Here is a 25,228-nt window from a genome sequence, read left to right as displayed (position 1 = left end):
TTGCCCACAAATTAGGCTTTCTTTGGGTGGTACTTTTCGCTAAGAATTATTATGTAAAAGGAATAAGAAGGAAAACAGAAAAAAAAATAAAAAATCATTATTTCTCAGTTTTCAGCATTGTAGTTTTAAAAGAAAATGTGCTACTGTAAATAAAACTCACATATTTAAAGGACTACCGTAGGGGGGTAGGGGGAAAATGAGTTGACCTCACCCGGGGCTTCTAATGGTCCCCCGCAGACGTCCTGTGCCCACGCAGCCACTCACCGATGCTCCTGTCCCCGCCTCTGGTTTCCTTCTGGAATTTCCGACTTTAAAGTTGGAAAACCACTGTGCCTGCACGGTCGTGTCCTCACTCCCACTGACATTACAAGAAGAGTACTGCGCAGGCACAGACCGTACTGGGCCTGGGCAATACACTCCTAGGGATGTCAGCGGGAGCGAGGGCGCGGCTGTGCAGGCACAGTGGTTTTCCAAGTTTAAAGTCAGAAATTACAGAAATGAACCGGAGGCGGGGACCGGAGCATCGGTGAGTGGCTGCGCAGGCACCGAACGTCTGCGGGGGACCATTAGAAGCCCCAGGTAAGTTCAACTCTTTTTTTCCCCTACCCCCCCCCCCCTACAGTACTCCTTTAATTTGGCCATTCGTCTTGTTTTTATACTATAATCAATAATTAAAAGCCCTTATTTGCAAAAACAACAGTAATATTCTCTTGTGACATACCGTATTTTTCAGACTATAAGATGAACTTTTCTTTGGCCAAAAGTAGAGGATAAAAGTCAGCGTGTCTTATGGTCTGAATGTAAAATGCAGAGCGGGCAGGGGAAGTTCTTACCAGTTTAGCAGCGGCATGCACGCAGTAAGTCCCAGCCACACCCCCCCCCCATTTCCAGCCATGATCCACCCTGTCTTTTGTCACTGGTGCTCTTACTGCGTGATCTGGCGGTGCTTGTGTGTCTAGGTCACGCATGACATAGCAGTGCACATCTGGGGATAGCAAATGGAATGCATGCAACAGCAGAAGAAGATCCAAAACTGGGGACAAGCTAGTGCAGAGGCCGGAGGTGGGCGGAGCTAGCGGCGGTATGCACAGCAGACTGCATACACTGAGGAGCTTGAAGGAAGAGTGGCAAGAGATCCTGAGTCGGGAGACAAGTTGGTGCAGCTGGAGGTTGCTGGAGGTGGGCAGAGCTTGTGGCCATATACTGGCCTGATAGAGGAGGAAGTATGGAGCGACAGAAGATCCTGAGCCGGGGGACAAGTTGGTGCAGCTGGAGGTTGCCGGAGGTGGGCGGAGGTACCGGCCGCATGCACAATATGTATCACCTCACTCTAGAGGAGAGCAGACTGCATCCACTAAGTTGCCTGAGAGAAGGAACTTGTCGGCAAGAGCAGTGAGCAGTGTCTCTCTCAACTTTCATTATTCTGGCAGCAGTGTATGGTATAGCAGCCCAGGCTGCAGGTGTTCACAGGCTGCTCCAACTATGCAGACTTATTGGATTGTGAGGAGTCTGCTTTGCTTGCTTTAATTAATAAATCTGCTTGCTCTTTTGTGAAACTGAACTGCTGTTAGCTGGATCTGCTTGGTGTTTGCTTTCAGTGTAAGTGTATCTAGGTATTACCATTCAAACTGGATTGCATTTAAGGATTAGCATAGGGTTGTTAGTGTAGATTGTGGGGCAGCAGGGCCTGGTGTTAGGGTAGTTAGTGTTGCTGGGCAGTGTAGACAAGACATATAACATTTATATCACACTTTTCACCTGGCGGACTCAAAGCACCAGAGCTTCAGCCCCTGGGACATGCTCTATAGGCAGTAGCAGGGTTAGGGAGACTTGCCTAAGGTCTCCTACTGAATGGGTGCTGGCTTACTGAACAGGCAGAGCCAAGATTCAAACCTTGGTCCCCTGTGTCAGAGGCAGAGCCCTTAACCATTACACTATCCAGCCACCAGAGTACAGACAACTTGGGGGAAGGAAGCTCCACAAGACGCCTCTGGACCTTTGATGCACCAGGTTTAGTATATTTTTTTTCCCCTAGTTTTGTCCTCTAAACCTAGGGGCAGCTTATGGGCAGGAGCATCTCTTACTCCGAAAAATATGGTACATATTGAAAAAATTTGACTCCCTAAGGTAACTATTTATGTTTTTTTTGTTTTTTTTTTAAATGCGGACACTTGTGGTCAGTATTTTATTTTGGTAACTATTGGGTATGCGTGTTTTACTTTCATTTTATGAATGACCACAGGCATCTTCTGCCCTGTCATCCATATCAAACCTACTTCCATAATTCAGAGAGTGGTGAGCTCTGTCTTCTCTCCTCTGCCAGGACTGCCCTTCAGCTTCCTATTTCCCGACTGACCAAACTTTACCTAGGCTAATGCTAGTGTTTATAGGGCGCTAACAATGGAAGAACAATTGCCCTGTTACAGAAAGAAAAAAAAAAGTTCTGCAGATGAATGCCTACACAGATTTATAAAAACATTTGTGCCTAGAATGGGGCTTTTGGGTGACCCATTAACCTCCTTGCCGGTTATCCCGAGCTCAGCTCGGGGTAACCTGCGCAGGAGGATATCTCAGGCCCCGCTGGGCCGATTTGCATAATTTTTTTTTTGTTACAAGCAGCTAGCACTTTGCTAGCTGCTTGTAACTTCCGATCGCCGCCGCTCGCCGCCGATCCGCCGCAATCCGCCGCGCCGAGTCGCTCCCCCCCGCCCCAGAGCCCTGCGCTGCCTGGCCAATCAGTGCCAGGCAGCGTTGAGGGGCGGATCGGGATTCCCTATGACGTCCCGACGTCCATGACGTCGGTGACGTCATCCCGCCCCGTCGCCATGGCGACCGGGGAAGCCCTGCAGGAAATCCCGTTCTCAACGGGATTCCCTGCATACTCTGATCGCCGAAGGCGATCGGAGTGGGTGGGGGGATGCCGCCGCTTAGCGGCTATCATGTAGCGAGCCCTTGGCTCGCTACATGATTTAAAAAAAAAAAAAATTAAAAAAATGTGCGCCGCTGCCTCCTTGCCGGATTTTTTAGACCGGCAAGGAGGTTAATGATGGTCATGTCTATCTATGATGGCATGTGATTTGTTTGACCAGTGGATTGATTTACAAAGCTCTGATTTGCTGTGATCACATCCTGCTTTAGCACATGATCATGACTAATAAATGAGAGATTTACAGATCTATCACCTGACCTAACTGATCACATGCTTCTCCATGAGTTTTCCTAGACATGACCATTACTAGTGCCCATTTACGGTAAAATTTTAAGTATACGATCATATTTGTGATAAGATCGTTCAGATTGAAAAAATTAATTTTACCTTCTCACACCACTAAAGGATCCAACTTGCCATCATAGCTCTACCAGTTATGATCATATCCGTGAAAAAATCCACTAATATTAAACAATTATTTCTTAAAGAAAATGGTTGATAATCCGAATCGTTGAGAATTGATTGGGGTCATAACCTTCTCTGTTTTCCTGCAATGCGATCTGAATAATCTGATTGAAAATATGATTGTTCACTAAAAATTGTATTGTTTATAGGCACCTTAAAACTATGTTATCAGAAAGGGTTTTTTTTTATCAGGGAGGGTATTTAGGGAGTAGGTTGGCACTAGATAATCAACAGTGAGAAAAACTGCATTAGAGCCAAAGAAAACAATGCAAACATCCGTAGACATAACAAAAGTTGTTTAGGTGATATGTAAAGCAAATAAAAAATGAACTAGAATCTTAAAGTCAAAATTTGGCACTAGCACCCAAACCAGCTGCATCAAAATCAAAGGTATCCCTATGGAATACCAATAATTTTTTTGCGGTTATTCTTGAATGTCACATGTGGTTAAATATGAACAGCCTGAACTGCTCAGGTGTATCTTAGTTGCTAATAGCACAGTACTACAGCACATGCATCATGACAGGAAGTGACATGATTCCATGCCTACCCTTACGATTTCAAATGTACGTATGTAATATTCTCCAAGGTCTCTACATCTCTGCTCATCTCTCACCAGCATAAGAAACATAAAGTATATTTAAAGTGACCTGGGGATGAGCTGTATGGAGGCTGTCATATTTATTTTCTCCCTATACCTTTCACTACATGGTCACTTTAGAAAACTACACAAAACTAATACCTTCTTTGGGGCTCAAAATGACTGAAGTGACCTGCATTCAGCAAACAAAAGCTATGGTCCTTGGGCATCAGCTGCAGTAACTAGAACAATCTCAAGTAATACAAGGTAATAGATGTTACCCCTGACCGCCATAAATTTCCCACTTCTGTGACTGTAGTTACACTTTAACTGTAGCAGTTAATCGTATACAGCAGGCGTGCTCAACCTACGGCCCGCGGGCCATTTGTGGCCCGCGAAGCCAGTTTCTGTGGCCCGCGCAGTGTCTGCCCGCGGTGTCCTGCGGAGGAGGAGAGGATCGGGTGGTATTGCGTAGTATTGGCAGGTATTGCGTCCCACGCATACACCAGCGTGTGCTCCGTATTCAGCCCCGGGTAGCGCTGGGATAGTTAGAAAGCCTCACTCATTGGTTACTGCAGGAACCTTCCTCCAATAGGAATTAGGCTGATTCCTATTGGAGGAAGGTTCCTGCAGTAACCAATGAGTAAGGCTTTCTAACTATCCCAGCGCTACCCGGGGCTGAATACGGAGCACACGCTGGTGTATGCGCGAGACGCAATACCACCCGATAGTACGCAATACCACCCGATCCTCTCCCCTTCCGCAGGACACCGCGGTCAGACACCGGGGCACATGCTGTGACAGCCCCCTCAGCCCCACACGGAGCTGACAGCTCCCTCAGCCAGCACACTACAGGCCGCGGGTAATTAGGCCTCCGTTCCTCCTCAGCAGAGAGCTGACAGCCTCCTCAGCCAGCACACTACAGGCCACGTGTGGGTAATGAGGCCTCTGTTCCTCCTCAGCAGAGCTGACAGCCTCCTCAGCCAGCACACTACAGGCCACGTGTGGGTAATTAGGCCTCTGTTCCTCCTCAGCAGAGCTGACAGCCTCCTCAGCTGCTGCAGGACAACTTTAGAGAAAAGTTGCTACCTGAATTCTATGCGGAACTACCACTGCAGGACTTTCAATATTTGCGGAAACACGGCCTGAAAATGGTCACAACTTTTGCCAGCACTTGAGCAAACTTTCATCACTGTGAGCAAACTTTCTCAGTGATGAAAAGGGCAAAAACTGGCTCACGTTCTCGCATCACAGATGATCACCTTCATTATGTATTAAGAATAAATGTTACAAATTTGGAGCCAAATATCCAGAAATTGGTTTCTGAAAGACAGCCGCAAACTTCTCATTAAGAAAATGTGCAACAAATGGTGAGTACAACAATTCTTATATTGTCGTTTTCTTTCCATCTCCAACATGGTGTTGGAGTTGGCGTTACCAGAAAAACGTTAAAAGTTTTACATCGAAATTTTGTATGCATGTGTTCCGGCCCTCGAGATTTTTCTTGATTTGTAGTTCAGCCCTCGGGCCAAAAAAGGTTGAGCACCACTGGTATACAGTATAGGCAGCAAAGCTGTGTCCTGTCTGATCCAATTTGGAGCTGATAATCTACAATCTAGGTTCCCAACACGTAATATTCCCTACCTGGTACTTATGTTGTAATGGTTTTACAAAATATAGTCCCATGAGCACTTTTATTAATTTAAAGTGTACCAGAGCTGAAGCTAAGGTCAAAAGAAATACTTACCTAAGAAGAGGGGTGCCACTGGATCCTGTAGAGGCTTCAGAGGCATAATTTCAGTAATTTAATGTTAGCTTACAAAAGAGGTCCTGCCTGACCGACATGCTAGATAATGGAAAAGGAAAGCAATAGATGTAACATACATGGACTTTGTAAGAGCTTTCGGCCCTGTTCCCCACAACAGCCAGGTACAGAGGTGGAAAATGCAGCCACAAGGGGAAAATGTGTGTATGTGGACAGAGAACTTACTAAGGGCCATATGCAATTCACTTTTTCACCTTTTTCTCCTAGGAGATAATGTTTCAGCTTCAATTTAAAATAACTTTCCAGCATTTTTCAACTAAAAAGTACAAAAAAAGTAGGTCAAAAGACTAGTGGTTAACGGATCATTCTGGAGTTGGGCAAATGCTAGCAGTGGATGTGCCGTAAAAGTCAATACTGTGTCCAATGTTCTTTAATTAATTTATAAATGACATAGAAGAGCAAATATAAATTAATGTTGTCATCTTTGTAGATGATATAAAATTCTGTAAAATTAATAGCACTCAGCTATACTTGGTATGAAGGGGAAAAGAGGGACACCAGTGTGTTGCGCGACAGTGCAGCTTCTGATGGGTGGGGTGAGGAGGAGAACAATAAGCTTGGGCGCCAGTTGGTCAGCGCTGTCACTACAGATTCAGCAATGCCAGGGGAAACCTGTACATCTTCTAGATTCTCGGCTGAGACAGTCCTGAATGGTCGCCTTGGCCAAGGGTCATCCAGTGCCTGCACTTTGTTATACATTGAAAGTAATACTCGGCTATAACTACTTTATATAACAGTGATACTTTAATAAGTCATAGAGAACATTTCACCCTTAAATTTGAAATACTCGTGTCTTTTTAGGCTTAAATAATTATGTAACTACATTTTTAAAAAATACAGGTGGAGCAATGTAGGCTTCTATGCCACTCCACCTAAATGGATTATAGACTGCAGCAAAACAAGCATATAAAATTCAATGGAAGCCTGTGATTATAGTTCATAGCACTCCAATATATAAATTGTAACAACTACTGGTATTTTTTTTATGTTTTAGTGACAAAATATAAGGTCATCTATGCACTGTAATATTACCTTTATACACACACGCACGCACGCACGCACGCACGCACACACACTGGATATGTTAGTGTTTCAGTGAGTTGGTGTTAGGGTTAATGCTAGCCACCCAAATAGATTTTAATGCAATCTTCTTTAACTACTGATTTTAAAATACCACAAATAATACCAAAACAGTCTTAAGAGATCGCCTGAAAATAATTACTAGTCTTTCTTAAACCTTGTCGGTTTGATTCTGTACAGTGGTCAGCATTTTACTGAACTGAAAGTGTTATTCAGTGACTAGAATTAGTGGTGGACTCATATGAAAGTAATTAGAAAGCCTTAAAGAGAAACTCCGACCAAAAATTGAACTTTATCCCAATCAGTAGCTGATACCCCCTTTAACATGAGAAATCTATTCCTTTTCACAAACAGACCATCATGGGGCGCTGTATGACTGATATTGTGGTGAAACCCCACCCACAAGTAACCTCTCCCACAAGATAAGTTTGAACTTTTGTGGGAAATAGCTGTTTACAGCTGTTTCCAACTGCCAAAAACCATGCAGCAGCTACATCACCTGCCAACAGTAAAATGTTCACTGGAGTTTCTCTTTAAACCTGACCTGAGAGGTATATGGAGGCTGCCATATTTATTTCCTTTTAATACAAAACACAGTGTATGGCTGTCCTGCTTATACTCTATACTTTTAGCCATAGACCTTGAACAAGCATGCATATCTGAGGTTTGACTTAACCACTTGCCGACCGCACACTCATAACGTGCGTCGGCAAAGTGGCAGCTGCAGGACCAGCGACGCAGTACTGCGTCGCCAGCTGCAGCCTAATTAATCAGGAAGCAGCCGCTCGTACGAGCGGCTGCTTCCTGTCAAATCACGGCGGGGGGCTCCGTGAATAGCCTGCGGGCCGCCGATGGCGGCTCGCAGGCTAGATGTAAACACAAGCGGAAATAATCCGCTTTGTTTACATTTGTACGGCGCTGCTGCGCAGCAGCGCCGTAAGGCAGATCGGCGATCCCCGAGCCAATCAGCGGCCGGGGATCGCCGCCATGTGACAGGAGACAGCCTGTCACTGGCTGCACAGGACGGATAGCGTCCTGTGCAGCAGGATCTCCAGGAGGGGGCCAGGTAGGAGAGGGAGGGGGAGGATTTCGCCGCGGAGGGGGGCTTTGAGGTGCCCCCCCCGCCACCCACAGCAGGCAGGAGAGATCAGACCCCCCAGCACATCATCCCCATAGGGGGGAAAAAAGGGGGGCAATCTGATCTCCCTGCCTGCACCCTGATCTGTGCTGGGGGCTGCAGAGCCCACCCAGCACAGATCACTCAAACCAGCGCTGGTCCTTAAGGGGGGGTAAAGGGTGGGTCCTCAAGTGGTTAAAGTGGGATATAACTCTGACATAACATTAAATAAAAATGTGTTTTCTTACTTTCTATTACCCATGCAGTTACCATATTTGCTTTTGTGTACAAGTAATATTGTCCATTTACAAATTACAAGTTCCCAAAGTACTGTATATGTGCTCTGAAAGCTGCCATTGCATTTTATTCATAGTTGCTTTCATTATATATTAAAATCTTCTAGTGAGCTCTGGACACCACAGCTGAGAAAAAAGTTTGCTGCAGTGTGTGGGGGGTTAAAAGTACATTCCATTAGCCGGTCCTGCCCCCCTCCATCTGCCGCCGTTAGTCTCATATGGGTCCCGGTGTCCGGCAACTTGACTGACCCCCACCCGGACATACAGAGGTGAAGAGGGTAGGACATACAGCGCACACAGGGCACAATACGTGGGGGGTCAATCAAGTCGCTGGACACCGGGACCTATATGAGACTAACGGCGGCAGACGGAGGGGGGCAGGACCGGCTAATGGTATGTACTTTTAACCCCCCACACACTGCAGCAAACTTTTTTTTCTCAGCTGTGGTATCCTTTAACTGTTTGAATGCTGTTCTGCTACAATATTTTTCTTTTTTGGCGTGGTAGTAGGATTAAGGCTGCAAATAATCTTTTAGAGCTAAGAAGAAATGCTGAGTTTCAGACCACTTTAAGTTTGACTGCAATTGATGCAGGCTTGCTTCAGGTGTGTGATTCAGTCACTTCTGACACACAAAATATCAGCAGAATTCTGAGCAACTGGGAGGCAACTTCCATATCCCTCACAGGCAGGTTGTCCTTTAATCACTACAGGGTTTATAAAAAAAGAAAACAAAGAAAAAACAGTGGGCCAGACAGACAAGAATAAAGACAAGCACAAAAGTGTGTATAATTATTGTCTAGAATAGCAGCAGCATCTTGAGCAGCTTTGTACAAAGTCGAGACCCTTTCAGTAACCAAAACTACATGCTGACGAGACCCTTGTCTTTCTGTGACACATTTATAATCATCATCTATCCAGGAACTAAGTCAGCTATATAATGTATCAAATGTACTCTAAACACTAAGGGACACGTTTGTTTGCAAACATGAAAAAAGGAATCATTTACCCAAACTAGTATCTATCCCTTTTGAAAAGCACGTAATCTGCATGGTCTGGATGGATTTAGTGTAATACTGAATCCTGCACTGTAAGCCAAGCACAGATTGCCTCCCTGCACTTCCCTGTACAGAATGCTGTGTAACGTATGTGCAATGTTTGTTTAAAGCCAAAAGTCGTGCCGGAGGCTGTACACAATGCACAGGATGATGCCTGGGATGCAGAAAGGTCAGTACATTATTATGAAAGCTGCATTAGATTTGTAAACATACAGATAAATGAATGACTGAGCTGTATAAACACAGTGCCCCCCCCCGCCCCCCCATGCAATACCTATACTTCATCCCGGGTTGACGTAAGCTGGCTTCGCTAGGGGTTGGAACATTTTGCACTGACAGATGTCCTAGACTCCGGGCAACGATCGCCACAGTTCGGAATTTTGTCCGCGTTCCAAGGCTGGGGCTACTGACATTTTGTCTGTTCAGCCTATCCTCCGCACTTCGAGTCTTTAAACTATGCTCCGAGCACGCAAAGGAAACCTGCATGGTGTCTTGAAGTGCTCCACGTTTTGCAGTTCCTAATGTATCTTCTACAGTTGCTTCTCCACTGTGGCCTTTTGCCTACCGGCCAAGAAGTAGAAAAAAAAATATCCCTTGCGTAGATTCTTGCTTTGTTGCTGAGAAATTTCCGAAAAGCCAGCGGCAACCTTAACCCAGGCAACGGATATTATAGAGCATTATCTGATCTTTGGAAGAGCATGGTTGAGGGAAGAAAAAAACTTCTTTAATATCTTTCAAAGTAAATTGCTCCAAGGAACATAAAAAAAACAAAAACATCCCTGAATTTCTGATAGAACGTTTACATTGTGATTGAGTTTTAATAGAAAAAGTGCATTTGAGCAAAAGCAAAGGAAAGCTCCTAGAAATCCAAAGAAAACAGGAATAATAGTAGTAAGAATAATAGTATATATATTACTGTATATAAAAATTACAGAAATTGCTTAAGAGGTGATAAAGGAAAACATTCCAAATGAGGGGGAAAAAAATAAAGATTACATTAAAAAAAATGCTTAAAGTGGAAAAATAATTAACTTCCAAAAGAAAACAAAAAAAATCAGTACACAAATAAAAGTACATTTAAAAAAGGAGTAAAATATAGTAATAAAATAGGCAATGTGACATCAAACATGATAAAAATTAAAAAGAATTGCCTTAAAAGGGGATAAAAGACGACATTTCAGACAAAACTGGAATAAAATAGTCACAAAAAAACCCCAAAAAACAGAACTATGAAAAACTGATGTTATCCAGGTAAAACGATGTCTTGGAGTCAGGTGTAGAGACAGAAGATCCCCAGGAAAGGCATGTTAGCAGCTTGGAGTCTGACTTGCAGGAGAGTTAAGCTAGCTTGCATACTGAACAGCTCTTGGTTGCTACTCCTCCTTGGGCAGCCAAGTCGACCTCTGCAACAGAGAGCACAAAGCACCTCTGGTGATACTCGCCGGCTAGCAAGCTTCCTTAAGTCAATTAGGTAACCAGTCAACTGCACGGAATTCAGCAATTCATTATTAACTAAAAGGGAATGCTCGTTGCTGTCTTCTACTGGAGGATTGGTGTTAAGGCTGCTATTGTCCTCGAGCTGTAACCTCTGTTCGTTAAATGCCCTAATGCCTTGCTGGTGTTTTGGAAGATCATAAACTAATGACATGTACGCACAACTCTGTATAGGATGTCTCTCGTCCGCCTCACAGGAGGAAGAGCAAAATGGGGAGGAGGGAAGGGAACAACAATTTGTTCTATGACAAGTGCAAGAAGTGCAAATATCACATGATGACAGCCAGTTAAATTGTGTAACTAGATCTGATCTCTGGCTGTATTTTTACCTCCCTGGATCCGGCCAAGGCAATATAGGAAAGGCAAAGATGCATTTAAGCCTGTGTTCATTTTGGAGGCAGTTGTTGTTATGAAACATTATAATAAGCAGAGGTATCACCAGGGGAGGGCAGTGAGCAAAGCAGCACACACACAGGAGACACAATAGAATTGTGAGGGAGGAAAACACACACACACACACACATATATATATATGTACTGTATCTGTATATATATATATATATATATATATATACATATATATATATATATATATATATATATATATATACATATATATATATATATATATATACATATACATATACATATATATATATATATACATATACATATACATATATATATATATATATATATATATATATGTGTGTGTGTGTGTGTGTGTGTGTGTGTGTGTGTGTGTGTGTGTGTGTGTGTGTGTGTGTGTGTGTGTGTGTGTGTGTGTGTGTGTGTGTGTGTGTGTGTGTGTGTGTGTGTGTGTGTGTGTGTGTGTGTGTGTGTGTGTGTGTGTGTGTGTGTGTACACACACACACACACATTGGCTATCCATCTTTATTTTCCCCTACCTTATAATACAATTGTCAGCCTTTCTACATGACTCTAAAATGCCTGTAAATTACTCAAAATGATAACCAAAAAATAAATTATAATATGCTAAATCATACCTAGATTGTCTCCTAACTAAGAAAATAATATCATTATAGAATGTGTGCCTTTGCTTAGATCATGGAATATGCACTGCCTGCTGCTGGCACATACTTTATCTTCACTATGTGTACACACCAAGGCTCCTGCGGCTGAAACTGGAATCTGGCCAGCATATTTGTTGTGACTTCTTTCTAAACAACAACAAAAAGTTGCAGTAACTGGACACCCCCTTTCTGTTAATGTAAAGCTACTTTATTTTTTTCTTGGAATATACCATGACTTGGATACATGAGAACCTTAAAATGATATAAGCACCTTTAAAACAAAAGGTATCAAATGAAAATGGTGTGGGCTTAGGGGGTATGGCAAGCATTTCATTAACTTTGGGAGAGCTGCCCACCTGTGTCTATGCTGTCCTCCATTGTGTTGGTCCATGCTGCAGCTTCTGGATTGGTTATGCAGATATTGTGCTTCCCTGGACACCGCAATGCATGCCAAGAGATGCAGTCCACCAATGTGACTACATTTCCTCTCCTGAGGAAAATGACTAAAAGGCATAACCTTCCAACTAGTTCCAGAGAAGCAAAATTTTTTTCAGTCCTGCACCCACAAAAACAAACAAAAACTAGATACCTCTCTCACTTATAAGGTATTGCAGAGAAGTATTATTGAGCTGTGAGCTATGTCACTATCTGAGATACACAGTGTCTGAGCTGCTGGGGGTGGAGAAATTATATTTGTATTTATTGATGGAATTCAGCTTTTAAGGAGGTACCAGGTCTAGCAAAAAGCACAAAAGAGAGCTGCAGGAATATGCTGTATACCTAAATATATATTGTACTAAAATGAGATTTGTACATTCTGCAATAAGCCAAGGGTGCAGATGGACATTGCCTCTACCTTGGAAGACTACAAATACTTTTTATGTCTCATAGCATGCAAACTTCCAATAAACCGATTTATATTAATCCACAATTCACCCCTTAAAGTAGATCCAAATTAAAAATACAAGATTTCAGAAATAAAATCTACCGTATTTTCTAAATTATAATAATAAATAGCAGCCTTTTTTCAGCTGCATGATGACAAATATAAAATATTTTACATTTATTGGCGGAACCCCTCCCTCCCTTTCATATTACCAGGACAGAATCCGGCAAACTGGTGGAGTAGGTGGTGTTCGGCGAAGGAAGAATTGCTAATGGCTGCCACCTGTATAACCCTAGTTATGAAAAGAGAAGGGTGAAAAGCATGCACTGAAATGCTCATAGGCGTGAAGGAGTGTTTATTTATCTTTGTATGTGTCAGAGTGGTGCAACTAAATATTTTGAATTAAAAAAATGTTTGGTTTGGGTCCGCTTTAAAGCTTTCCCATAAACTCCCTCTGCCTCCTAATCGCTACTGGAGACCTATCACCTGACCCTAGGCCAGGACCCTTGGCCAGACCAACTTACCCAGCACACAACTTCCCAACACCCACAACCCCAGGCCAGTCCTTTCTCCCCTCTATCCTCCTCTACTTTACTCCAGCCCTGAACAAACCTCATCCACCTCACCCACAGACACTCCCTCTATCTCTACTGTGGCCTCTGTAATGTCAGATCAATCCACAAAACAAAACAAAACAAAAAAAAAACTCAGCGATTTATAACCGCTTCCTGTCCAAATCCCTCACTCAACATAAGGTACCCATATACTACAACGATTTCCCGTCGAAATATAGCAGATTTGAAGAGTGTTCAAATATGCTGTGAAATCGTTAACGCAAATGTTGACTGATCGACCGATTTCCCCCTGAAACTGATTGATTCAGTCGATCCGTCCAGGCGGTAAATTTAGCTTGATCGCCGGCAGGTTGGGAGGGTGTCATTAGCGGAGTTCAATACGGCAATGACCGATGCAGCAATACATCACCTATCTGTCAGCGTGGGTCTCCAGGGCCCTGCAGTCTCTCACTTCTTCCAGCATCTTCTCTTCACTTCCTGTCCCGTCCTGTGAGAAGGCAAAGTTCAAACAGTAGAAGGCGCTCTACTGTTAGAACTTCCGCTTGTCACAGGATGGGACAGGAAGTGAAGAGAAGATGGAGGAGGATGCTGGAAAGAAGGGACTGGAAATAAGGGACAGCATGGACCCAGAGACTCGCGCCGGCAGACAGGTGATGTATTGCTGCTGGTCGGGGGAGCAGGGGCGGCGAGGTAGCGGCAGTTCCACAGGTTGCAAATCGATTTCATGCTGAAATTGATTCAAAATCTGTGTGCAGTGTATGTGCAGCTATTAGATCCCTCTCTGATCAGAGTCAATCAGAGAGGGATCTACAGTGGAGGAAATAATTATTTGACCCCTCACTGATTTTGTAATCTGAAAATGGGTCGTGGATGGGTGTTCCAGCACGACAATGACCCAAAACATACAGCAAAGGCAACAAAGGAGTGGCTCAAGAAGAAGCACATTAAGGTCATGGAGTGGCCTAGTCAGTCTCCGGACCTTAATCCAATAGAAAACCTATGGAGGGAGCTCAAGCTCAGAGTTGCACAGAGACAGCCTCGAAACCTTAGGGATTTAGAGATGATCTGCAAAGAGGAGTGGACCAACATTCCTCCTAAAATGTGTGCAAACTTGGTCATCAATTACAAGAAACGTTTGACCTCTGTGCTTGCAAACAAGGGTTTTTCCACTAAGTATTAAGTCTTTTATTGTTAGAGGGTTCAAAAACTTATTTCACTCAATGAAATGCAAATCAGTTGCTATCTTTTATTTAAGGTTATTTTTTCGATTTTCCTTTTGATGTGCTATCTGCCACTGTTAAAATAAACCTACCATTGAAATGATACTGTTCTGAGACTTTTCATTTCTTTGTCATTGGACAAACTTACAAAATCAGTGAGGGGTCAAATAATTATTTCCTCCACTGTATCTGTTGGTCGATATGGTGGCAATCGACCAGCGTATGGCAGCCTTAACCCTCACTGAAACCTGGCTCTTCTCCAATTCACCCACTGCTGCTGCCGCCCTCACTTATGGGGGCTTTATTACACTCTCACCCCAGGTCTGACAACAGAATAGGGGGTGAAGTAGGCCTCTTCCTCTCCCCTGGTGCACATTGAGTGTCCTTCCCCCACCCCCTATCTCCATTTCACATTCTTTGAAGCGCAAGCAATCCGTCTCTTTCGTCTCTTTCCTGTGATTGTTGCTGTCATCTACTGTCCCCTGCTGCCCTATTTCTTTCCAACACAACTTTGCCTGCCCCACTTTCTTGACAACATTGCTTCCTGGATCTGACACATCCTATCCTCTGACCTTCCCACCATCATCCTTTGAGACTTTAATATCCCCTTGCGTGTCCTGAATAGTTCTGCCTTCACTCAGCTACTCTCCAGCGCCAGCTGTTTCAGCCTTTCCCAACACTCCAACTGCCCAACTTTGCTTGCCCCACCCTTGACCTCCTCTTCTCCAAGTCCACCTACCTCACTGATCTGGACACCAAACCACTACCCATCTCTAACATCACCTGATTACAATTTTGCTCTCCCCATCATGCTCTCTTCACTGCCAAAGAAAACTACTTCTCCACTCTTATCTCTCAGGCTTCCAACCCTTGCTGCCTTTTTGCTACTTTTGTCTCCCTTCTCAACCCTATATACTCCTGAACTGCCTGCTCAAGACCTTACCAAACTACTTTTATGAAAAAATCATCACTATTATCTCTCTTCATTCTACCTCTTCTACCACTCAATGCCCTCCCACTACCCTCCCCTCCTTTTTCCTTAGCCCTACAACCGTAGATGAGGTTGCCTCTCTTCTATCATCATGCCTTCCAGATACCGCTTCATTTTTCTTCATCCCTGCATCTCCAAATACCTCAAGTGCCTGGTCTAGAAACGACTGTCCCATTTTTCAACTCTAATGCCTTATTCAACTCCCTCCAATCTGGATTCCCCTTGGCCCACTCAACAGAGACAGCACTCACTAAGGTCATTAAGACCTTACTTAGCCAAATCTCCTCTGCTTTCCACACGATTGCTCATTTCCTCCTGCTCCAAACCCTACTAGAGAAGAAGGATCCATCCCTAACAGAGAAGAAAGATGAGAGTTTACTTTAACTACTTGAAGACCGCCTCACGGCAATTGGCGTGAACACGGCGGCAGCCCCAGGACCGCCTAACGCCAATTGGCATACAGTCCTGGGGGCGTGTTTTACAAGAGATTGCGCGCCGATGCGTACGCATCTCTGCTTGAATGATGGAGTTCCGCTCAGTCATCAGTCTCCCAGCGGCGATCGCCGCTAGGAGACTGTTAGACAGTGAAACGGCCGTCAATTTACAATGTACAGCGCTGTGATCTACAGCAGTGATGTACTGGGGACAGCCATGACATTCATCTGTCCACCTCTGTTGGTGGGCAGAAAAGGGAGGAATCACTTGTGTGCTGAATTGTATTGCCCTGCAGCAAGCCCTTAAAGCTGCAGTGGCCTGTATTGTAAAAAATAGCCTGGTCACTAGGGGGGTGTAAGCCTACGGTCCTTAAGTGGTTAAAGCAGTGTAGTATGGATACAGAGGCGCCAAAAGGATAAAAGTGTCTAAAAAGTTTAAAACATGAGGAGGCAATGGCGGACTCACCAACTCTAGCAGACACAAAAATTGCCAATGTGTTTGTCAAATACAACAAGTTTACATACTCCAGGGGACAATGCAACGCGTTTCGCAGGTTTGATACCGCTTCATCGGGCAATAACGGAGCAATAGCATATGTGGTCAGTAGAAGAGCCAGGCACTTTAAAGCAGATCTATGGGACTATTCAAAATCTATCAGGTGCAGAAGAGAAAATACTTACCTCCCCCCTCACAGTCTTCATAGTGGCAGGTTCTTCACTGCTTTCTCTCAGGTGACTGGCAGATGTCCTATAAGAAGATCATTGCTACACTTATTTCTAGCCATTACTCTTTTCACTGATGTTATGTTCACTGAAAAGAGCAGTGCACAGGAGATCATGGCTGTCAATGGTGTGGGGCAGAGCATTCAGAGACAATAAAACATGTGGGCTGCCAAAGGTAAGAATTCTTTCTTCTGACCCATTCAATATTTTGAGTTTTGCCCAGAAGTAATAGCATTCCTGGAGTCATACTATCAATTTTTTCATACTGGCGCTTTATATACTGTATACCGGGCCAGTAAAAAAGGGCGCACATGGCTAATGGACAAAAAGGGCGCCGCCATAGACTGCAATGCAAAATATCGGCTATTGGGCGCCGACAGAAAAAAAGGGCGCCCGAGAAATAGCGGTTGCAGGGATCGTGCTAACAAAAGTTTTCGTTTACAGAATAAGGTTTATTACAAATACTGTTTATAAGTTTGTTTTAACTTTGTGGTTTACTTATTTTTTTTGTTTTTAAATTTTGCTTATAGGAGCTTTTACTTATTTTTCCATTTGTAAATTTCGCTTTCAGGGCTGTATTAAGTAAATTATCGTTTACACTTATTTTATCATTTAAAATTCGTTTTCATACGTATAATGCTTAAATATCGTTTTCAACCTTGTTCTATTGGAAATACGTCGCTTTTGGTATTAACTTTGTTTTTTTACACTTATAATGCGTGGAATATAGTTTTCTAATATATCGCTTTTTTTTTTTTTTTTTTTTCCCAATATATTTTATTGAAGCATTTTTAAATTTTACAACGATACAAAAGCAGAAAAAATGGGTGACAGTAAGGGGCTGCCTTATTAGGCTTCAAAGCTGAGCAACATATCAGATAAGGGTACCATCACATATCTAAATAGGTATTCTAATGTCCAATAATGTTCAGGCTGCGGTCTTATATTTAGGGTACAATCTTAACTGTAGATAAAGGTAGCGCTTCCTTTCCCTTAAATGACCCCCTCTAATTACAAACAACCCTCCCTCTACTAACTTATATAAGCTCATCTCTCTCTCCCAGCGATATTGTGTCCCATGTCCCCGGCATGGGTTTGCAGAGAACTTTAGTGCGCTGTAATCCGCTCAGGTCTAGCAGGCAGTGCTAGTCTGCCCAGGGTGCCTAGAAGATCCTCAGTGGCATACCATGCTGTGTATTTAAAGGGTTCCATCAAGGCGATGATTTCTGGCCTAGTGAAAATGTATGAGATGTAAGGTTTCCATCGTTTGAAGAATCTTTTAGAGCATTTTTCCTTGTGCATCATAGTATCTATTTTGGCCATAGCAAAAAGTTCAGCAAGCTCCGCTTTGAGGTCCCAGATGGTGGGTGTAGTTGGATAAATCCAGCGGTTAAATATGGATTTCCGTGCAGCTGCCATGCAGACGTGTACTAGATCCGATGGGATTTTGGATCTATTTATGGTGTCGAGAGTTGTTGCAGAGTGATTGAAGAGGCAGAGCATAGGATCCAATGTTAGTTTCTTATGGCACATAAGATTAATGAACTTTATAACTGAGGACCAGAATTTCTGTATTTTGGGGCACATCCAGATGCAATGTATCGGGTTTGCTTGGGGAAGCTTGCATTTCGGGCACTGCGGTAGATAGCCGGCTGGAGGAACTTTATATTTGATGTCAAAGGCGTACTTAGCACGGTGGATGAAAAGTAGATGGGACTCTCTCCAATTTTCATTGGTTATGAGACTTCTGAGTTTATTATTGCCCTCTATGATGTTTTCTTCTATTTGGGCTCCGGGGAAGTGTCTATTCCAGTATTGTAGGTTTTGTTTAATGTGGTTCTTGGTTTGGAGTAGCAGGAGAGTTCGCTGTGTAGCTGAGAGCGACACGTCTCCTCTCTTTGGCTTGATAAAGGTGTCAAAAGGAGAAATTTTAGCTATGTTGGATATTTCATTGATTTGGGATGAGACATAGGATCGGATCTGGGCATACATCAGGAAGTTTGTGTGGGGAATCTGGTACATATTTTTAATTTCTGAGAAGGGTCTCCAGGTATGGGTTTCTAGGTTTAGCATTTGTCCTAGCCTCATTAAGCCTTTCTCTTCCCATTTGAGGAACACCCCATGTTGCATACCTGCTGTGAACCCCGGGGAGCCCCAGAGAGTGATATATTTGGAAATTTTCCATGGCAGGTGATGTATTTTGCGTAGTTCCCTCCAGGTGAGTATTGTGTCTCGAAATACAATGCTATGTCTGATACGGGGGGGCAGCTGTGTCCATGAGGCATGCAAGAGACCCACTAGGGTCCATGGTTCCGCTATAGCGTTTTCTAATGGGTAGTTGGAGAACATAGAGGTGGCCGAGATCCAGTCTCGGACGTGTCTGGTAAGGCAGGCGATGTTATAGCGCCTTATATCTGGTATCCCCAGTCCCCCGACATCTTTAGGGAGACAAAGTTTACTTAGGTGTATTCTAGCTCTCTTCCCTTTCCATAGGAACTGGGAGAAAGCTTTGTTGAGTTGTTGGATATCATGGTGTTTGAGTAGTAAGGGAAGGACTTGCATGGGGTAGAGCAATCTGCCGAAGCTTACCATCTTTAGGAGGGCCGCACGACCCATTAGGTTAAGGGGCAAGTTAGCCCACCCTTTGATCTGACGTATAATTTTTATAATTAGTGGGGAGAGGTTTAATTGATAGAGTGAGTGGGGATCCGGTGCTATTTTTATGCCTAGGTAGTGGATAGGGCCTTTTGTGATCTGGACTTCCAGGCTGGTATTGTGTAACGATGACCCCATTTTCGTGAGTGGCATTAGTTCGCTTTTGGCTGCGTTTATCTTATACCCCGACACGGCTCCCACCTGTCGGATTAGGTCTAATAGGATAGGGACTTGTTGGGAGGGTTCATTTAAGAAGAGGATGACGTCATCTGCGAAGAGCGCTTGTGTGACCTTCTTGCCGCTGATAGTTATACCTGTATTAGCTTTACTGAGTAGTCTAGCTAAGGGTTCCAGTGCGATATTGAATAGTAAGGGGGAGAGGGGGCATCCCTGGCGGGTCCCTCTGTGGATGTTGAAGGGGTTGGATATGAAGCCCGGCAAGTGGATTCTTGCTTTGGGCTCGGAGTACATTTGGTTTATCAAAGTTAGAAAAGCTCCAGAGAATCCCATTTTGGTTAACGTCAGGGTCATCCATTTCCAATTCACTGCATCAAATGCCTTTTCAGCATCTAAGGCAAGTAGGGCAGCATTTTTATAAGTTTGTGGGTAGGCTCTGACGTGTTCCAATACTGTAAGGACCTTTCTAATATTTGCAACTGCGGAGCGCCCTCTTATGAAGCCGACTTGATTAGGGTGTATTATTTTGGGGACTATATTGGACAATCTGGTGGCTATTAGTTTAGTTAGAATTTTTATATCTTGATTAATTAGAGATATTGGTCTGTACGATTCCGGGGCCAGTGGGTCTTTGTCCTTTTTGAGGATGAGTTTGATGTAAGCTTCATTGGCCGTGTTAAGGAAGCCTCTTCCTTGCAGAATTTTATTATACAAGCGGGCGAGGATAGGTGCTGTTTCCGTTTTTAGGATTTTAAAAAATTCTGCGGGGAGTCCATCAGGGCCGGGGGTTTTATGGTTGGATAAAGACTTTATAATGGTGATAATCTCATTCGGGGTTATTGTTGCATTTAATGCCTCTAGGTCATGGGGGCTGATCTTGTTTAACTTAGCTTCGTCTAACCATTTGTCAGATTGTTGGTCGCTGTAATCTTGAGGCTTTGCATATAATGATTCATAATAATCTCGAAATGTGTTTACAATTTCTTTCGGGTGGTGGATCATGGATCCATTTTTATCCCGGATTTGTAAGATGTGGTCATATTTTAAAGAGCCTCTAGCAATTGCAGCAATCAATTTTCCTGATTTGTTACCATATTTGAAGAAAAAGTGTTTTTTGTTTGATAAGGTTTGCATTTCTCTAAGCGTGCACCATTTATTCATTTCTGTCTGCTTTTGAAGCCAATTTGTTTTAGTGAGGGGGGCTGGGGATACCAGATAGGATTGGTACGCTCTGCGCACTTGGGATACTGCCTCTGCATAGGCCGTGTTTACTTGTTTTTTCTTATGGGATATATGGGCTAAAATTTTCCCCCTGAGCACCGCTTTTGCGGCGTCCCAGAATAGGAAAGTGTCATCAGTGTGGGCTGCATTATTATAACTATATTCTTCCCACCAGTTTTGCATCAGGGTATGAAACTCATCATCTCCATAGATATAGGAGGGGAATCTCCACAGGATGTCAGAACCGCGTGGCATCTGGGTCAGCATTTGCATTGTAATGGGGGCATGGTCGGATATCAGTATATCATGAATTTCTGCTGTCTGCAACTTTGGAACTAAGGAATGACCCAAAAAGAGACAATCTATGCGAGAGAAGGAGGAGTGGGGGGGGGAATAGAATGTATATTCCTTGTCACAGGGGTGGAGAAATCTCCAAGAATCGGTTAATTTGAGCGTTTGGGCAAAGGTAGTTAAGTTTGATGTCCCTCCACTCCTTCTTCTAACATTCTTGGTTTCCGATCTTGTGTCTTCCCTGACATCCATTACTTCGTTCCAGTCTCCCCCCAGTATTAGATTATCTGTCTTTTCTTGCATTAGTTTTGTCGTTAGAGATTTATAAAACTTTGTTTTGCCCTCGTTAGGGCCATAGACATTGTATATGGTGAGATTTTCTCCTGGGAGATGCACTCTCACAGCCACACAGCGTCCCAGTCTATCTGAGTGGATTAGTTCCACTTTCCCTTTAACAGTTTTGCTAATTAGGATCAGTACTCCAGCTTTTTTGTCTACTGCCTCTGAACCCAATGAGTGAGCTACCCACCCTTTACGCATGAATTTGAACTCCTCAGCCCGTAGGTGAGTTTCCTGCAACAGTGCTATATCTACTTTAAGTTTTTTAAGATGTCGCAAAATTTTGCCCCTTTTGATAGGCGATCTTAGGCCCTTTACGTTCCAGGAACAGATCTTAACTGTCATGGATCAGACGTGGTAGGCTGTGTATGCTGGTGAACCGTGCATCTTCCAGACACTCTTGAAGGCTTACTATAGAGCAGGAGTACTGCGTCACTATTTATACATGCAGAGGAGAGAGATGAGCCGTTGTTCCCCATAATAAAGTAAAAAACATACAACATTAACTTGGATCTAGGAGCTGTTAGCATTAAGAAACTGACTAAATAGGCAAGAATAAAAACATTGGGAGATAGAACATTTCTTTTAGAATCACCACATGGTGCGTGGACTTTCTTCTTCCCCACACTTTTGGTAACGTAGCTTCCTCGCTCCCTTACTTCCCTAAGTACACGCAGCAGAGAGATGTCAGGCTTACTTTGGTATATGATTGTACGGAAAATCGGAAGAGGGGCCCTAGTTTTGACAACAGTGCTGAAGCTTCATCTCAAGTGAGCTCAGGGTTTGGCGGAGGTGACCGTGGAGATGATTCCGGGGGTGAAGGTCTCCCTTCTGACCTCCTTTCCTGTGATTGATTGGGAGATCTGGTGTCTTTCCGTGGTGGCGTGAATACCATAGAGTACAGATATTTTTCCGCATCTTGAGGGGTGTTTAAAGATAGTAAAGCGGCCATCCGCGTCTGTTATTTTGAGTGTGGCTGGGTAGAGCAAAGCAAATTTAACGCCTCTTTTAACAAGGGCTGAGCAGATAGGAATGAAGGCCTGCCTTTTTTGTGAGACCTCCAAGGAATAGTCGTTAAAGGTGCGTAGTTTCGCTCCCTGATACTCTAGCGGATTCTCGGTGGACTTGAATGCTCTAAGGATGTTGGATTTATCTGTAAAGTCCAGGTATTTTACCATGACCATACGTGGCAGAGGCTCTCCCTTGTTTCGTTTCTGCTGACCCACTCTATGGGCTCTTTCTGTCTTGCACTGGTCAGGGATGGAGAGGAGGTTGGGCAGCGTGGTCTCACAGAATTCCTTGAGCTCATCGGGTTTGACTGACTCCGGGAGGCCTACTATACGTAGGTTACTACGCCTGGATCTATTTTCTAGATCCTCGATGCGCTCATGAAAGATGGCATTCTGTCTGCGTGACTCTTTTAGCTGTTGTGAGGCTTCATAGAGGTCGTCTTCGCATTGTGAGATGCGTTTTTGTGCCTCCGTTATTTGTTTGGTATGTGTCTGCAACTCTTTGTTAATGGCTGTCAGTGACTGTGTGACGGCTGATTCAATAATGGCGTGCAAGTCTGGCATTAGGTATTTCGCTACCTCTTTAGCCATGTGTTTGTACCTTTGTGCTGCCGGGGTTCTCTTGCTCTGCCTCTCTCTCTCTGTTTCCTCATCCCATTCCTGCTGTGAGGATTCCTCCGTGGCGTATGTGTCTGGATGGGGCGCCATCTTGCCTCGCACTTGCTGTTCCGAGCCCCGCTCTCGATCTCCCTTTTTTGCCGCTCCGCGTGTCAGGTAACGATCCATCCGGACTCTCTGTGGTTCGGGGAAGGTTGTCGGCACCCGGGGTGGTAGATACCAGGTGTCTACTTGCAGGTTTGGCTGCTGCGTGGCGAAGGGTTCAGAGGAGCTCCGCTTCGCTCACCCTTCCATGCGGGCGCCGGAACCGGAAGTCCAATATATCGCTTTTAATATCACCGTTATTTTAAGATTTTTAATGCGTACGTGATTGTAAGGCTATCTATTCTAATATATATATATATATATATATATTTTTTTTTTTTCTATTTATAATATTATTAATGTGTACGTGATTTTAACGCTATTTATTCTATTACAAATATATAAATTATTCTATTCATGTTATTTATAGTGAAGTATTTTAAGGATTAAATATATTATTGTTTATATGTGTGTAAGGGTGTTTGTGCAGTGGGGAAGGTAAGGGTTAGGCATGACCAGGGGGATGGTTAGGGTAAGGCACCACCAGGGGAGATTTAGGGTAAAGGTTCGTACACACGCCTGACTGCAGCCAACGACGGATCTGTCGGCACCTCCCACTGGGCGGGTTTTCAGCAGACAGTACAGCGTGTGTACAGTCTGTCGGCGGACTGATAAGGCTGTTTCTGAACGATAACAGCCTTATCAGTCCGCCGACAGACTGTACACACGCTGTACTGTCTGCTGAAAACCCACCCAGCGGGAGGTGCCGACGGACCCGTCGTTGGCTGCAGTCAGGCGTGTGTACGAGCCTTTAGGCACCACCAGGGAAATCTTAGGATTAGGCACCACCAGGGGGGTCTTAGGGTTAGGCACCACCAGGGGGGGGGGGTCTTTGGGTTAGGCACCGCCAGGGGGGGTCTTTGGGTTAGGTACCACCAGGGGTGGTTAGGGTTAGGCACCACCAGGGGGGTGGTTAGGGTTAGGCACCACCAGGGGGGTGGTAAGGGTTAGGCACCACCAGGGGGGGGAGTGGTTAGGGTTAAGCACCACCGGGGAGGGGGTTAGGCACCACCGGGGGGGTGGCTAGGGTTAGGCACCACCGGGGGGTGGTTAGGGTTAGGCACCAGCAAACCTCATTTAAGTTTGTTTCCATTTGAAAAAGTAAATATATGGCTGTCAAACACAGTTATTCTTCAGTGTTCCACACAAAGACTGAGAAATGGGAGTGTTTGTTTACTGCCAATCACTGAATTAGTCCAGGTGTGGAAAATTATCAATTTCTCATCTAACAATATGCAACGTTTCTATGAAGTCTGCACACCACAGAGTACAGATTCCAGGCTTGGAAATAAGTGCTATTATAGTTTCAGTGAGTCCTGGAAATTCATAGTTGGCTGCATATTTAAAATGTACCCAAAGTAACGTGACATAATGAGATAGATGTGTATGTAAATTGCCAAGCATAAAAATAACTAGGCTCTGTCCCTTTTCTTCTTTTTCTGCCTGAAAGAGTTAAAGGGAACCTTAACTGCTGCGGAAAAATAAATTCACTTACCTGGGGGCTTTCCCAAGCCTCCTGCAGCCGTCCTGTGCCCGCGCCGGTCCTTCGGTGCCCTCCGGTCTCCCTCCGCCGCTAAGTTTCGATTTCGGACGACTGCCAGTCGTCCTCGGGCCTCTTCCGCATTCCTTGTCGTAAACTGCAGTAAAGCGCGTCCGCATGACGCCAAACGCGTCATCGCATGACGCCAAATGCGTCATGCGGACGCGCTTTACTGCAGTTTACGACAAGGAATGCGGAAGAGGCCCGAGGACGACTGGCAGTCGTCCGAAATCGAAACTTAGCGGCGGAGGGAGACCGGAGGGCACCGAAGGACCGGCGCGGGCACAGGACGGCTGCAGGAGGCTTGGGAAAGCCCCCAGGTAAGTGAATTTATTTTTCCGCAGCAGTTAAGGTTCCCTTTAAACATTCATATAAGCTAGTGACAGTTTCTCTCCAGTCGGGACCTAGTCGGACTATAGCAGAATAGCCCTCACTGATAAGGAATTGCAGCCATAAAACTCTTGCCTGACAGAAAGCAGTTTCTGATTGCAGGCGGTAGATACAGATAAGGGTTAACAGTGCCTAGAT

General features: G+C 44.3%; 1 protein-coding gene across 6 annotated transcripts in view; it reads right to left on the bottom strand.

The window, feature by feature from the left end:
- The window catches only part of KCNAB2 (potassium voltage-gated channel subfamily A regulatory beta subunit 2), a 420,882-nt gene that overhangs the window by 113,097 nt on the left and 282,557 nt on the right, over positions 1-25,228 (bottom strand). For 2 of the 6 annotated variants that reach the window (XM_068240495.1, XM_068240496.1), the window contains exon 1: positions 9,623-10,086. The exons of the other annotated variants lie outside the window; for them this stretch is intronic. In XM_068240495.1, coding sequence (XP_068096596.1) covers positions 9,623-9,834 — 212 coding nt within the window. In that variant the 5' untranslated portion in view covers positions 9,835-10,086. Of the gene's footprint in view, positions 1-9,622; positions 10,087-25,228 lie in introns of those variants that run through there. 6 annotated transcript variants of the gene reach the window in all.

Source organism: Hyperolius riggenbachi, chromosome 6 (assembly GCF_040937935.1).
Source record: "Hyperolius riggenbachi isolate aHypRig1 chromosome 6, aHypRig1.pri, whole genome shotgun sequence".
NCBI lineage: Eukaryota > Metazoa > Chordata > Amphibia > Anura > Hyperoliidae > Hyperolius > Hyperolius riggenbachi.
The sequence above is the reverse complement of the archived record's forward strand: the minus strand, read 5'-3'. Positions and strand labels throughout refer to the sequence as shown.